The following is a 13,286-nucleotide window of genomic DNA, read 5'->3' as shown; positions in this document are numbered from 1 at the left end:
CTCACCACTGGTCACATAGAGCCACGACACACTCGTCCCCAGAGCGAGAGACCACCAGCTTCTCTGGTTCTTTGTACAGGACAGCTTCATTCTGGAAGAAAGAAAGAAAGAAAGAAAAAATAAAAATATATTACATTTTTATTGATCAGTGATGGGCAATTCGGTTTACAATGGCAAACATACATACATAATTATAAATGCATACATATATACGTAAATACATACACAAATACACAATATTACACTGATACAGAGCAATTTCACAACCATGCCACTGCTGGTCGTCACTGTGCAGTGCCCTGTTTTTTTTTGCTAGGGTTGTTGTGTCTTGTTCAAGGACACACCCCAGTGACCACCCTCTTAAACCCTGTGCCACCGAACACTTGCTTGACATTACTTCTGAGTCTGAACTCACTACTCACTTAGCCATGGGAGCCCCCTAAGTGGTATCAGGAAGAGTTATACGTTCTCACTGAGACAAACAATGAGCATTATATCTTAAAATCAATGATGAGAATGGCATACTGTGGAGGCTAGAAATAAGATGGAAATTTAGAAGTTTTATACCTTCATCAGATGAACTATTATTGTTATCATTATACCCCCATCAACAGTATTCAGATCATTTAGAAAGTGGGCTCCTTCGATCCTGCCTGTCGGGGCCAACTTGGGCAGAGACGGATGCATTTTCTCAGCAGACAGATGGTGGACACTCGATAAAAGACATCCCCCCCAAATGGAAATCAAACTCACTTCCTGACAAAGTGCCTAACCAGAACTGCTATACTGCAGACACTGACACAGAGACTAGCAGGAGACCACTTTTGGATGAACATCCAACACAATTTAGATTATTCAGCATCCTGGAGACACACGATACAAAAAAAAAAATCCTCTGGCTTTCAAACCCACATAATTTGTTGCTCTGATTGACATGAGAAACATGCAATATCTGACTCACTTTTTTAATCATCTCAGCCTGGATCAGCTTCTTCACATCTTGAACACTTTTGCCTTCATATCCTTTCACAAGCATGACCTGCATGACAAGAAAACAAGTAAAATACATATGTGCAGCTGAAATTGTCTAAGATGACCACCCATGGACAAGAAAAAAGTGGTTTCAGACAGGTGAATGTTTTGGACAGTATCATAATATAAAAAAAAAAAATTTTTATGCAAGGGGGGAGGGGAGAAAGAGGGGAGAACAGAAATGGTAATTTTGTACAGGTGGCCGTTAGAGCAGGTTTGACAGAAGTTTGATCAACAAAAAGATCAAAATCTATAACCATGTGTGACACCCGTCTCAACGTGAAGTATCCTCCCACTCTAGATCTGGGTTTGAGTTTATAAAGGGTGGCTCATCGACACGATAACACCCATATCAAGCAGAAAAAAAAAGAAGCAAAATGGACTGATAATTACTGCAGAGAGAATAAAACAAAGTTTAGTTTTAGTAAAAGTTTGCAAAATGAATAGATTGTATATGTGCAAGATGTTAGAGGTGTTGCTAGAGATTAGTGTAGTAGAGGTTTTACGGCGCTCGCAACTGCATAAGGTCATATGAGCGCCATTTGTTATTGTTTGTTTTTTTAAAGTGTTTTACGGCGCTCGCAACTGCATAGGTCATATGAGCGCGCTGGACACACCTAATATTTTCAGTTGGTAGGAAATTTTCGAATTTTGCCCGGGTGGCGGCCGAAGCCTACTCTTATCGATTTTAAACCACCAAGGGATCTTTAAAGTGCGCAACTTGCACACGAGCCCTCCGAGATTTTTCGCCCTTGTCCGAGAAGGCTAGGTGTAGATCTTTCCTACCAGAAGATCAGGGGTGTGGCAGAAAGACAGCAGTAAGGAGGAGACAAGGAGTAGCAGTAGAAAGGCTGCAGAAAGAGTCAGGAGCCCAGAGTGAGAAGGAGGCAAAGGCGGTGAGAGGGTGGGGGCAGAAAGTGGAAATGAAAGCAGACAACAGAACATTACTAGAGAGCAGGAAAGGAGGGGAAAGGAGACAATTTTAGAGAAAAATTTTTTTCGGTCGCTACCCGGATTCGAACCCGGGACCTTTGAATGAGAGGCCAACACCTTAACTTCTAGGCCACGAGAGCCCCCGCCATTTGTTAGAGATTAACATACAAATGAAAGAATGAATAACAAACACAAAAAAGAAGGAGAGATAAAGACGATAAATGCTTGAAAAAATAGAAGGAGCAAGACTACATTAGAGCACCCGCCAACCACCAACAAACTGAGATCAATAATAACAACATTGATAAGGGAAAACAACAAAAACTTTATCCGCAATAACACAACAAAGCATCAAGAACAACAACAAAAACAAGAACACTGCGCCAATACCAACTCACCCCTTCATAGAAGCCCTTCTTGTAGGTGTCCTCCTTGGCCTCCACCAACTTGTCCCGGTCATTCTGACTGACCACCTTGTAACGCTCACAGGCGGTCACCGCACACAGATTGCCATAGCCCGGCACCTCGATGATGGGAACCTAGTCGAGGGGGAGAGCATGATTAAATTAGTGAAGAAGAGATCGTCCCATAAAAACCAATTTGTCTTTAAAAGTACCATTACCCTCGTTTTGAGAAAATCGGGGGTTAGAAATTTTTGGCCTCTGTAATGTGGAATATAGTCACTTTCTAATTTTTTTCCTGTTTGTCTTATTACATATTTAATATGTAGGACTTAAAAATGTATTTGTGGATAGCTTTTTCATGTCCCTATTGACATGATATAGATCATATACGAGACGCCCCCATCTTCACAGTTTAGATCATTTAGGAGACAGGCTTCTGACCCTGCCAGTCAGAGCCAACCCGGGATGGGAGGGATATAGCATTCCAGGAGAAAGACAGAGAGATACTCAATAAGACTTTTTTAACGACAGTCAATTATCACAGACAAGATAACAAACTTGTATCTAAAACTTGACGTACCGGTTCAAACGGCATCACCATCTCGTCTGTGATTCCATACTTTTCCCTAAGAGGCTGTGGATCAATGGAGACAAATAAAGGAAAAATAAGATGACACGTGAGGCAGTACACATGAAATCCCCCCTCCATCAACGTGCCCTGGCAAGTAAGAATCAGACTGTTACAAAAGAGTGGCTGTGTGTGTGTGTGTATGTGAAAAAGTGTTAGTGTGTTCAGGTGAGAGCAAGTGCCTGTATGTATGGGGAGCCTCACAGGACAAGACTGTTAGAGTGATTGTATAAAGCTAGCAAAGACATATACACCCATTTGAACATTGTAATCCTCACACAAGATGTGGAAGCAATAATATATCTCATACAGGAACACCAAGATGAAGACGTGGAAAAAAGGTAGCAGATCAAAATTGTTAGACTTAAAAATGTATTTGTGGATAGCTTTTTCATGTCCCTATTGACATGATATAGATCATATACGAGACGCTCCGCTTCGACCCTGCCTGCCAGTGCCAACCAAAGTTGCAAAGACTACAACATCCCACCAGACGACGGAGATTCCGGATTAAGAAAAACAACCTCCACACCTGGGAATTGAGTTCACATCTTCTGTGTACAATGGCAAAGAGCCTAAAATCTAAAACACAAATGCTGGTAGAGACTTTTTAGGTAAAAGGAAAAGCGCACTATTTGCAGAACATATAAAGCACTTACAGCTTTGTTTTTCAGATCCCTCAGAGCAGCAAAGTCGTCCGGAGCATCAGAGGGCACACTGGTGACCACACCCGTTCCTGGAAGAATACAACAAATGCAAATAAACCTTTTGTCATTAACTATTGAGAACAATCTTTCTTTACGCATTCATCTACTTCTGTCTACACGTAGGCTATAACTTTTTAAGCTTGAGGTGAAAGCTGGAACTCTTTCAGCTCTGAATAAAGGCTTTAATTCTTAACACTTTTCCATCACAAGGCTCTTATACAAAAAACCCTTGCCATTAAAGGCAAAGGCATTTGGGGGAAAATCGAATGAAACTGGGGCGGGGTAAACATTGCAGATTGGCGAGATGTGACAGCAAAGTGTTAAGCTCTAAATAAAACTTTCAGCTGTACATGAAACTTTCCAGTCTAACATGAAGCTATTCCAGCTGTACGTGAACTTCTTTCAGTGAAAGTGGACCAACTTTTAAAGCTCTAAATGAATCAGTCATGTTGTCTAAGCCTCACCTTTGTCATTTTTGATAGTCATCATAGGGAGAGTGTAGATGGTCTTGTAGCTGGTCTGTGGAGCCTCAAGAGGGACACCCATGATGTCCTGGGGAGATCAAACATACACAACTTCAGATGTGCACAATTTTGGTTTATCTACATGTAACATTACTAAAACAAAACTTGTACTTTGCAGACAACTTTTCTCTAAAAATTCAATCAAGAGCCCTGAAACTGTGAAAACCATTCATAGCACTAATTCTGACACTTTTTGCAGTCACAGATCACATACCCATAGAGAAGTGTGTGGCATTTTTGAAACTTTAAAATAAAGCAGTAGGCAGTTGACCATCCAGGTCTTGAAACATCATTGCATCAGTGTCTAGTAATCCACTGCACCTTAAAATTGTTGTATCAATCAGATATTTATTCTTTATATTGGGAAGTGGGTGGAGGATCAGTAATACAATACAATGAAAAGATAACAAAAGGCACAAAACTGTTGTAACTTTTGCACACGAGCCAAAATGAGGCAGATGCGGAACAAAATGTTATGTGAGCAGCGTCCCAGCTCATGAATCCACCACCTACCTGCCCGACAAGCTCCACCAGCACCTCCACCTTGCCATACTCGGGTGTCATGTCCTGGTAGCACATGTTGCGCGCTGCGCGGTGTGTGCTGATGAACACGTCTCCTCCCTTGACGGGGAAGGCTATGTACTTGAGGTCTGGGTGGACCCAGCAGTTGGTCTGGCCAAACATGGTCTCTGGCCTCAGAGTGGCCGCCACCAGGAACACGTTCCGCCCCTTCAGGGAGCTGGGAACAACAGAAAAAGGTCAGATCTTTATTTACGGCAATTCACATGTAATTTTTCTGGTGCGGCCAGAAACACATTGTTGCCCTTTGGGGAGCTTGAAACAACAGATAAGGTCAGATCTTAATGACATTACTGATGCAATCTGGTCATGGTGCTTCATTGCAGCTTTTAGCCAGTAGGCACTAAAATGGATACATTTTGACATAAAGCAGATTAGGATAAGAGTGGTTATTTTTGGTTAAATTTGAGTGAAGAGAAGCACATTGAAATGTAAAGAGACGCATATTGAAAAAACAACAGTCGTTTAGTGATGGGAAAACACAGGACACAGAAAGAACACAAGTTGTGCCCTCCAATCATCTGTGACACATTTTGAAATAAAGCAGTTTAGGAACGACAAGGAAAAAGCAGAAGGAGCAAACAACTCGAAAAGAATCATGCAACTCCCCCCCCCCCCCTTTTCAGAAGCACATGATATATGTTTCTTTGAATAAAAAGGGAATATATCAGACAAAATCATGGTAACTCAACAGGGTAGAGTTCCTTTCATCAATAATACTTACAAGCATAAACAGTGAAATAAGAAATTTTTAAAAACATTTAATTCTCAAGATGGAAACACTTACTCGAACTTTGCTGGGAAAGGCGCTTTCATCTTCATCTTGATCAAAGTGTACTCCTGGGGGCCAACATTCTGGAAGTACACAAGAGAACGAATGACCTCGGGACAACATTTTTCAATGTGCACGTCAAAGGTGAGATACTCAGAAGTAATGTCACTCCCCTCTATAGATACATCATACAAACATATGAACACTCCTTTTTCTCTCTCTAAATAATTGCATTATATAAACAAACGCATGTTTAATATTAAAAAATATTCATTCTGAATAAACGTGCCCACTGGTGCCGTAAAAAGTGTTCCCTTTCAATATTTCTCAAACATGAAAAAGCTGTAGACCGAGCAAATTCTACATTGAATTCTACATCTGTTTAAGAAAACATCAGAATTACAGACGCTCAAGGAACACCCTGATAGCAAGAAATCTTATCACATATTATGTGTGTCACATCGCTCAAAGCCTCCGCGAGAACAAAATTTCAACAATTAAGAACTAAAATGGCAATAAAAGTAACTGTTAGCTCACCTCTCCAGCACTTCTGTCGTGGTCCATACATGGCTGGTTGTCTTTGGGGGAGAAGATTGTGTACCTGAAATAAGTTTTACATAAAATATAATCATCAGCTTTCTAAACCACCATGCAAGGACTGTAAGCTGTTTCTTTAAGATTACGAGACAAGAAAAAAAATCCCCACATCGCTTCTCAACAAAAGAAAATACATTTCAAGAGTGGCCATGTCACCAATTTTGCATCAAAGAACCAGCTGTTTGACACCTCACTTGACACAATTTCTTTCTTTTAAGGGGCCAGTTGCTTTGACTTCGCCTGTCAGGGCTTACAAAGGCTAAGAGGGATACAGCATCCCAGGAGACAGAAGGACATATGTCATGTACTTGAAATTTTTTTTAAAAAGCAACCCCCCCCCCCCCCCCCAACATAGGAATTAAACTCATGTCTGCTGCATGCAAGGGCAAAGAGTCTAATCATTACAGCACAGAAACTGATGCGCACACATGTGAAAAGCATGTCCTTATATGAGATGCTGATTATCATAATACCTTTTGCCAAACTTGACCTTGTTTCTCTCCTTCAGTCTAATAAAATTCCAACGGACAAAGGAGTCAAAGTACGGGTTGGCATCTGTGGTTAAGAAAGTCCGTCGCCAGTCCACCTGCAAAGTAAAAATTTACATATGTCAGAACTAGTTTAATGAAAGTATTATAACTATATTTATTTTCCTCAATACTTCCTCTTTTGCTAAAGCAGTGGTTTTATTCAAAGTTTTGAAATTGAGTACTACTATCTCTCCAGGCAACCCAGAAAAATAAGTAGGTGGCTGAAGAACGCCACTAGTAGATCCTATTTCTTTTTCCCCTTTGATTCTGGCCATCTTCTTGCTCCTTTTCTATCCTTTGATTCTGTCCGTCTTTTTGCTTTTCCCTAGCAATAATGACTGTTACTGCTTTGATGCACTTTGCTTTACTCAATCAAACATACTCAGAAGAATAAATGTCCTAAATAATTTTACACATGAAACCCCCTAGATATGACAATTATAATTTGCATTTTCTCAACTTACCCGAACCCCCATGCGTTTCAGGTCGTTGATCCAGTGAGGGGGGAAATAATTAAGCCAGTACATAGGGTCAGAAAAGTTCTTGATCTCCTCATTTGTCATGCCCATAGCAGCCATAATCTGCCATTGGTATTTCAGGCCACCAGTCTTAGCAGCTACTTTACTCTGGGGAAGAGATAAGATCAAACAGCTGTCGTGAGTTTGGGAAAATTAAAGTTTAATGCCCAATTTTGATTGGCTTAACCTAGAGCGCAACATCCGGGTCCCCGTGAGGTTGACACTACGCGACATGAAGAAATCGCAGGCCGTAGTTGATGCGATGCGTGAATACATGGTGGATGGTTACCCTATACATTTACTGGAAAGTTTCTTCATGTCCTGGTTTTGGAGCTGTCTTCATTAGCAATAAATTTTGAGAATAAAGGAAACCAGGTTGAATATTTCACTGGATGAAAAAAAATCATAAGGGATTATGCTGAGGGAAGCCAGCATGGGACAGCTTCCAATAAAAGTGTTAGGAAGAGATGAATGCAGTTTCTAGGACACTTAAACCAACATAAAGGCCTTGAACATCTTGCACTAACTGGAAGGCAAAGGAGAAAGAAGTAGACCAAGAAACCCTTTCTTCGAGAACTCAAACCAATGGGTGTTGGGAAAGACCAGTAAGATACATTTTTTTAACAGCACCCAAGCACAGTGGTGAACAATGACCCCCCCCCCCCCAATTCACACCTGGTACTTGAAGAAACAGACGAAGAAGGGAGATTATGATAAAAGAAGGGCATGCAAAGGCGACTGTTTAATTAAGCTCCTTCATAAGGCAGATCACATACGAAGATAATAGAGATGAAAATATAGAAGACAAATACGGTACTGGTGAAATGAATGGAAGCCCTAGCAACTAGTGCTCTTAACGTTAAAAATATAGGAAGCTGTGGGATGTGTTACTGGTTCGACTTTCAGTTTTGCCTGCCTCTCACCTTCTTTGACTTGGACTTATCCTTGCCAATCTCACTCTCTTTCGGTGCAGGCTCTTCTTTCTTTTCCTCAACAGGGAACACAGGTGGGTAGCCAAAATCTTTCATTTCTCTATCCAGCTTGTCAGCACATGCCTGGAAGGAAAACAGTGGCACAAAATTTAGAGCAAAATCAGAGAGTATCATAAAATCCTGACTGCACTTCCACGCTGTGACAAAAAAACAACAACAAATAAATAGTTAAAACACAACTTTATTTAAGGGGTCACTATTTTTAGCTGACAACTACTTACATTAAAATCATGGTTTCTTCTCAAAATTATAAAGAAAATAAACTTTCTTTGGATTAAATAAGAGTTTTATAGCACTTACAACAAAAATTGGTCATTTAAGTGTCGAAGATTTGAGGTGATACTAGAGAATAACATACAAAGAAAAGAAGGAGGAGAGATATGGAAGATAGATAATTGTATATTAAGAAAGAAGGAGTAAACCGAATTGGAGCACAGTCAACTACCCACAATTAAGAGTTGAATGCAACAACATTAATCTAAGTGTTTACCATAAAGTTGTTACAGCATCTAGCAACATCTTCCTACCTTGATGGGCATTCCTGTGCAGTGCAGGCCAAAAGGAAAGAGACATTTTTTGCCAAGCATCCTCTGGTATCCCACAGAAAACTGGAGAAAAGTAAAATGTCTTTGAGAAAGATGCTCACGGAAAAACTAAGGCAAAGCGCATACAATGTTAAGAGGCATATGCCACACATATACATAAAATTTTTAGAGCTTATGATTGTTATAAAACAGTTTCTTGAAGATCTGAAATGATATCATACATATCTAAGCCAAACATTACATCTTGAGATTCTAAGGTGAGCTATGTCTCATCAACCTGCCCCAAAATTATGAAATCCCATTACATATTCCTAGTACTAAAAAGTAATTTCACATTTCATTTCTTTAACAAGCTTTGGCCATATCAGACAAAAGGTTCAAATGTTAATTGCTCCATTTGCATGAAAATGTGTTCATAGGCTTCTAGACACATCATGATATAATTCAAGAACGAAGAGTCTAAAAATAAATTAAGGCAATAATTCTACTGTAAACTGGGGACCCGCAGCATTACAGCAAATAGCCCCATATCATCAGACGACAATGATTTTTAAAACTATTTCAATCAATTGGAATACCCATATATAACGATACTGATGCTATACGGGCCAAAAATTATTCACCTCACACTTGGACAGGCTGAAGGTGTGGCCCAAATGCGCTCTGCCATTCATGTATGGGAATGGGAAAGTCACCATGTACTTCTCTTGGCTACAGAAAGTAAAAGAGAGAGAAGGTATAAAATTTCACTCATAAACTCTCATCGGTTATATTGATTATTGATGACTTAAATATATATATGACAAAAACAAAAGTACACTAGGAAAGTAAAACGTTTTCTTCATATGCAGGCAAGTAAATTTATTGTAAAAAGGACATTATCATGTCAAATCATAATAAAGAATAAATGCCACAAAATACACTAAGACAGTTTCAAACAATAAACCGAGGACTTGTCAAAATCACTAAAATGTGACTACTACTGGTTTTTTCCGCTGTAGTCTTCACATGTCTGTTTTTAAATTGCAAAACTTACGAGGCATCCTTTGATCCTGGCTTTGGAGCATCAACCTCAAATATTTTCTCTGTTTCCCATTTTTCTTGCATCTGCTTTTCAATGCTCAGAAGTTCATCTAGCTTGGCTGTACTCTTCCGCTCCAAGGTGATATCAGCTTTATCTCCTTTCTCCATTGTGGCTTGCGTGTTGATGGTGAGCTAAGCACCAAAAGTCTGAAAGACAAAATAAGCTTGTTGATTAAAAGAGCAACAATAGGTTTAGTATAAATTCAAGTGCTTAGGGAAAGTTCATGTGGAAATTCTGAATGCAAAAAAAAAGAAGATTTTTGCTTTCTTCAAGTTCCTGCACACCCCTATGTTTGAGGTAGAGTTCATCAACCACTGTCTGTTGTATTCATTCTAATTTAATCGTCTCATCATTGAGCATAATAACTATGATGCATCTTTCTTCTTGTGTCATATGACACGTCAGTGCTCCAGGCTCGCTGACACAAAATTCTCCAGTTCTCTCCGGGTAAGTCTGATTTCTACCAAAATAGTTACCATGTAACCAAGACGGCCATCTTGACAACATAGTCAAATCCGTTTTCATAACTAATTAACTTTACCTTGAGGCTCGACCTTTTGGTAGTGCATATTGACTGCTGTGTGATTAGTCCTTGAATTTCATTAGTATTTTTGGGAATACACTTACAGGGTAGTAGATTAAGGTAAAAAAAAAAAGAACATCAAAAGGGCGGTCTCTGCAGAATTTGTCAGAGTAAAAAATGGCAGTAAGAGATCTATATTTACTGAAAACAATTTAAGATAGAGGCACAGGTCAATCTAGAGTTGAATTTCAAATCTACCAGATTCTAGTCTAATTCTAAATGAAGTGGCTATCCGTACAGCCCTCCCGTACACATAGTATCGAGGCTTTGTGTACGCCCTCCACGTCACATAATAAGCTAGGCTTTGTAAGTGGTACATAAACTATCAAACTGGACACTTCAAGTGGACAAACTTAAATCCTGGAAGCGAGCAGGCCCTTTACAAAGGGCGTGAGCCAGGCTACCCGAGAAACGCGCAGGATAGGGCTGATGTACCTCGATTGGGAAGCGCGCAGCTAGGTCTATATATATAAAATAAAAGGCATAAACGATTCTTTTCAATGGAAAATGTCAGTATTCCTTATAAATGGAAAATGACGTAGTAAATTACAGGTCAAAGTTATAAATAGTGACCAGCGACTTTGCAAGTTATCTTGACCTCGTAGAGCGTCTCTAGGCCAAAGATATAACAAGCGAGTTCACTCAGCCAAAAAAGTGTCTGCGGAAGTCAGCGCATTGGTTCAGATGATGCTGCAGTCTTTGTTTTGAAGCTCTTTCATTTCTCCAGCAGAAGAATAGGAATAGCAGTTTATTAGTTTCACTTTTATTTATTTTCACACAAGTAGGGTAACTGATCGCAAAGTCCGCACTTTTTCGAAGAGGGCACCACCAGATTTTAAGGACACTTTTTAAATAATAATTGGCTCAAATAGAGGTGTGAACTATCTTGTTTATACACAATCTTTGTCTCGATAAAGATAAAGTGACGCGGTCCAGCTGAGCGATTACCAAGGCCCTAGGCTATAAATCTAAATCTATACTTTAGAGGGCCGTACGCATAGTAACAGGCAATTCTAAAATGAGAATGTTAAACTGGAAAATCAAAGACAATGACAAATAGTGCCAGCCTTCATAAAACCTTGGCTTGGGAAGTGTTTTTCTTCGAAAGTGGCTATTCTCACCCGCCCGGAAGTTCTCGCAAGATCAACTCCTCCCCTCTTCTCTCTCTCTCTGTCTCTTTCTGAATACTGTCTATCGGTGTGGACGATCAAATTGACCAAAAAACAAAGTTAAAAAATGATGTTAAAACACAAAAGTAAATTAATTTGGTTGTCTACAAAGATGCTACGGCTATTTAACTTTTCGAATCGAGCCGAACTACGCGGGTCGCCATTTCGTTTTGCCCGGAAATTCTCCCGCTACTCCTCTCTCTCTCTTTCCACTGCCCACAGACAAAATTGTACGCTTTTAGTAGGCTACAGTTGTAATGGAACGTTTGTTCACGGCACAGAATTCTACAATTTTTCTGTTATCACAGTGTAGAATTCTGTGGTTTAGGGTGAACGCAAAATTTGGTGAACGCGCAACGGGTGAGAATGGCCACAAGACTCACCTGCACTATTCTCACTCCGGGTGAGAATAGAGGTGGCCTTTTTCTTCTGACCTCAACTAAATAAATGATTAGATCTAGATCTAGAATCTAGATTTCTAGATCTAGATCTAGAACTTCATCACCGCGATTTTTTAAATTACAGCAGACTATGAAAATCTGTTTTTGATGTCCTTTGACTTTGATACACCACACTCTTTATCTTTGACTTTGACAGACGTAGATATTTAATTACTGTAGAAGAAGATCTAGATCTAGCGTAGTTTTAAATGTATCCACCGGTCGCCTTTTGACGGTTACTGACAATAATGTAATGACAAATATTCAATATTGAATAGTTGTAAAGTAATTTAGTGACGTCTACTGCTGACTTCACTTCTGGTACCATAAAACTAGATCTAGATTATATATCTAGACTCTAACAGATACAGTGCAGAACTTCGTCAACTTAAACCTGTTTACCTGTCTCATGCAACAAAGGGAAACTATAAAAGAATGTATTTGAAATTGGCAATTCCCCAGAATAAATCTACCGGGATCACACAAACAGCATGCTGTAGTGTTGATGCAACCTGTCGACTCTTACTTAAAGAAGGGGCTCAACTCTGAATAAAGAAAATAGGGTCCGTTTAATGTGCATGCGCGTTGAAGCTACAGAGTTGATCTATAAGCGTGCAGAATATTTACGTGGTGGTATTTTTGAAACTACGCAAAATATTCCGTTTGCAGAAGAAGCTCTGCGCAAGAGCAAGGGAAACGAACCAATGTCAAAGGTCATACTAACAAAAAGAGGCTGAAAATGAAAATAAGTTTGCAAGATGAGAGAAGAGACTGAGTAATGAGTTAATGCACCGAAAAAGACCACAACGAATTCGTTGTCCGTTCTTTTCTATAGTTCAAGATATGATATCAGTGTGTCAGGCTGCGGTTGCTGCTGCAGCTAACAGTATTACAGTTGAAATTATATCAAGGGTAAGACCCGGTCTATCACGGACCACTCCTCCGCTGTCTGCTATAATTTTTTGCTGTGATAGAATGGCTTTGTGGTAAAGATTTCAAATAGATTTTACAGATATCTAAAATCTAGATCTAGATCTAGAATCTAGAATCTAGCTATGTTATCAAATATGCTATCTATTACTAGATCTAGATTCTAGATCTATCTTAGGAGGAATAGAAGGACAGTAGATCTAGAATCTAGATCTAGAGACTCTAGTACTCATGGAAACGGAAATATTGCACTGTGATATGGCATGGTAAAAAAACTGCTTCTCTTCCAGGTGCATTCTATTTTTGGGATGTTAATTTT

The 13,286-nt window shown here is 39.6% G+C and overlaps 1 protein-coding gene across 4 annotated transcripts in view; it reads right to left on the bottom strand.

Annotated features, from left to right (window-relative positions):
- Nucleotides 1–12,584, bottom strand: part of LOC101856828 (leucine--tRNA ligase, cytoplasmic) — a 28,092-nt gene extending 15,508 nt beyond the window's left edge. The window contains exons 1-16 of one of the 4 annotated variants that reach the window (XM_013085712.2): nt 12,511–12,584; nt 9,798–9,991; nt 9,385–9,472; nt 8,744–8,824; nt 8,148–8,279; nt 7,171–7,332; nt 6,650–6,762; nt 6,117–6,180; nt 5,595–5,662; nt 4,742–4,967; nt 4,169–4,256; nt 3,657–3,733; nt 2,950–3,003; nt 2,364–2,504; nt 962–1,039; nt 6–91 (exon numbers count right to left, since the gene is read on the bottom strand). In XM_013085712.2, the coding sequence (XP_012941166.1) occupies nt 6–91; nt 962–1,039; nt 2,364–2,504; nt 2,950–3,003; nt 3,657–3,733; nt 4,169–4,256; nt 4,742–4,967; nt 5,595–5,662; nt 6,117–6,180; nt 6,650–6,762; nt 7,171–7,332; nt 8,148–8,279; nt 8,744–8,824; nt 9,385–9,472; nt 9,798–9,952 (1,613 nt within the window). In that variant the 5' untranslated portion in view covers nt 9,953–9,991; nt 12,511–12,584. Of the gene's footprint in view, nt 1–5; nt 92–961; nt 1,040–2,363; nt 2,505–2,949; nt 3,004–3,656; nt 3,734–4,168; nt 4,257–4,741; nt 4,968–5,594; nt 5,663–6,116; nt 6,181–6,649; nt 6,763–7,170; nt 7,333–8,147; nt 8,280–8,743; nt 8,825–9,384; nt 9,473–9,797; nt 9,992–12,212; nt 12,284–12,362; nt 12,388–12,439 lie in introns of those variants that run through there. The other 3 variants (XM_005103970.3, XM_035971222.1, XM_013085711.2) reach the window with 3 other exon arrangements.
- Between the last annotated feature and the right edge of the window lie 702 nt (nt 12,585–13,286).

This window comes from Aplysia californica, unplaced genomic scaffold (assembly GCF_000002075.1).
Source record: "Aplysia californica isolate F4 #8 unplaced genomic scaffold, AplCal3.0 scaffold00399, whole genome shotgun sequence".
Taxonomy (NCBI): Eukaryota; Metazoa; Mollusca; class Gastropoda; order Aplysiida; family Aplysiidae; genus Aplysia; species Aplysia californica.
This window is presented reverse-complemented; position numbering and strand designations above follow the sequence as displayed.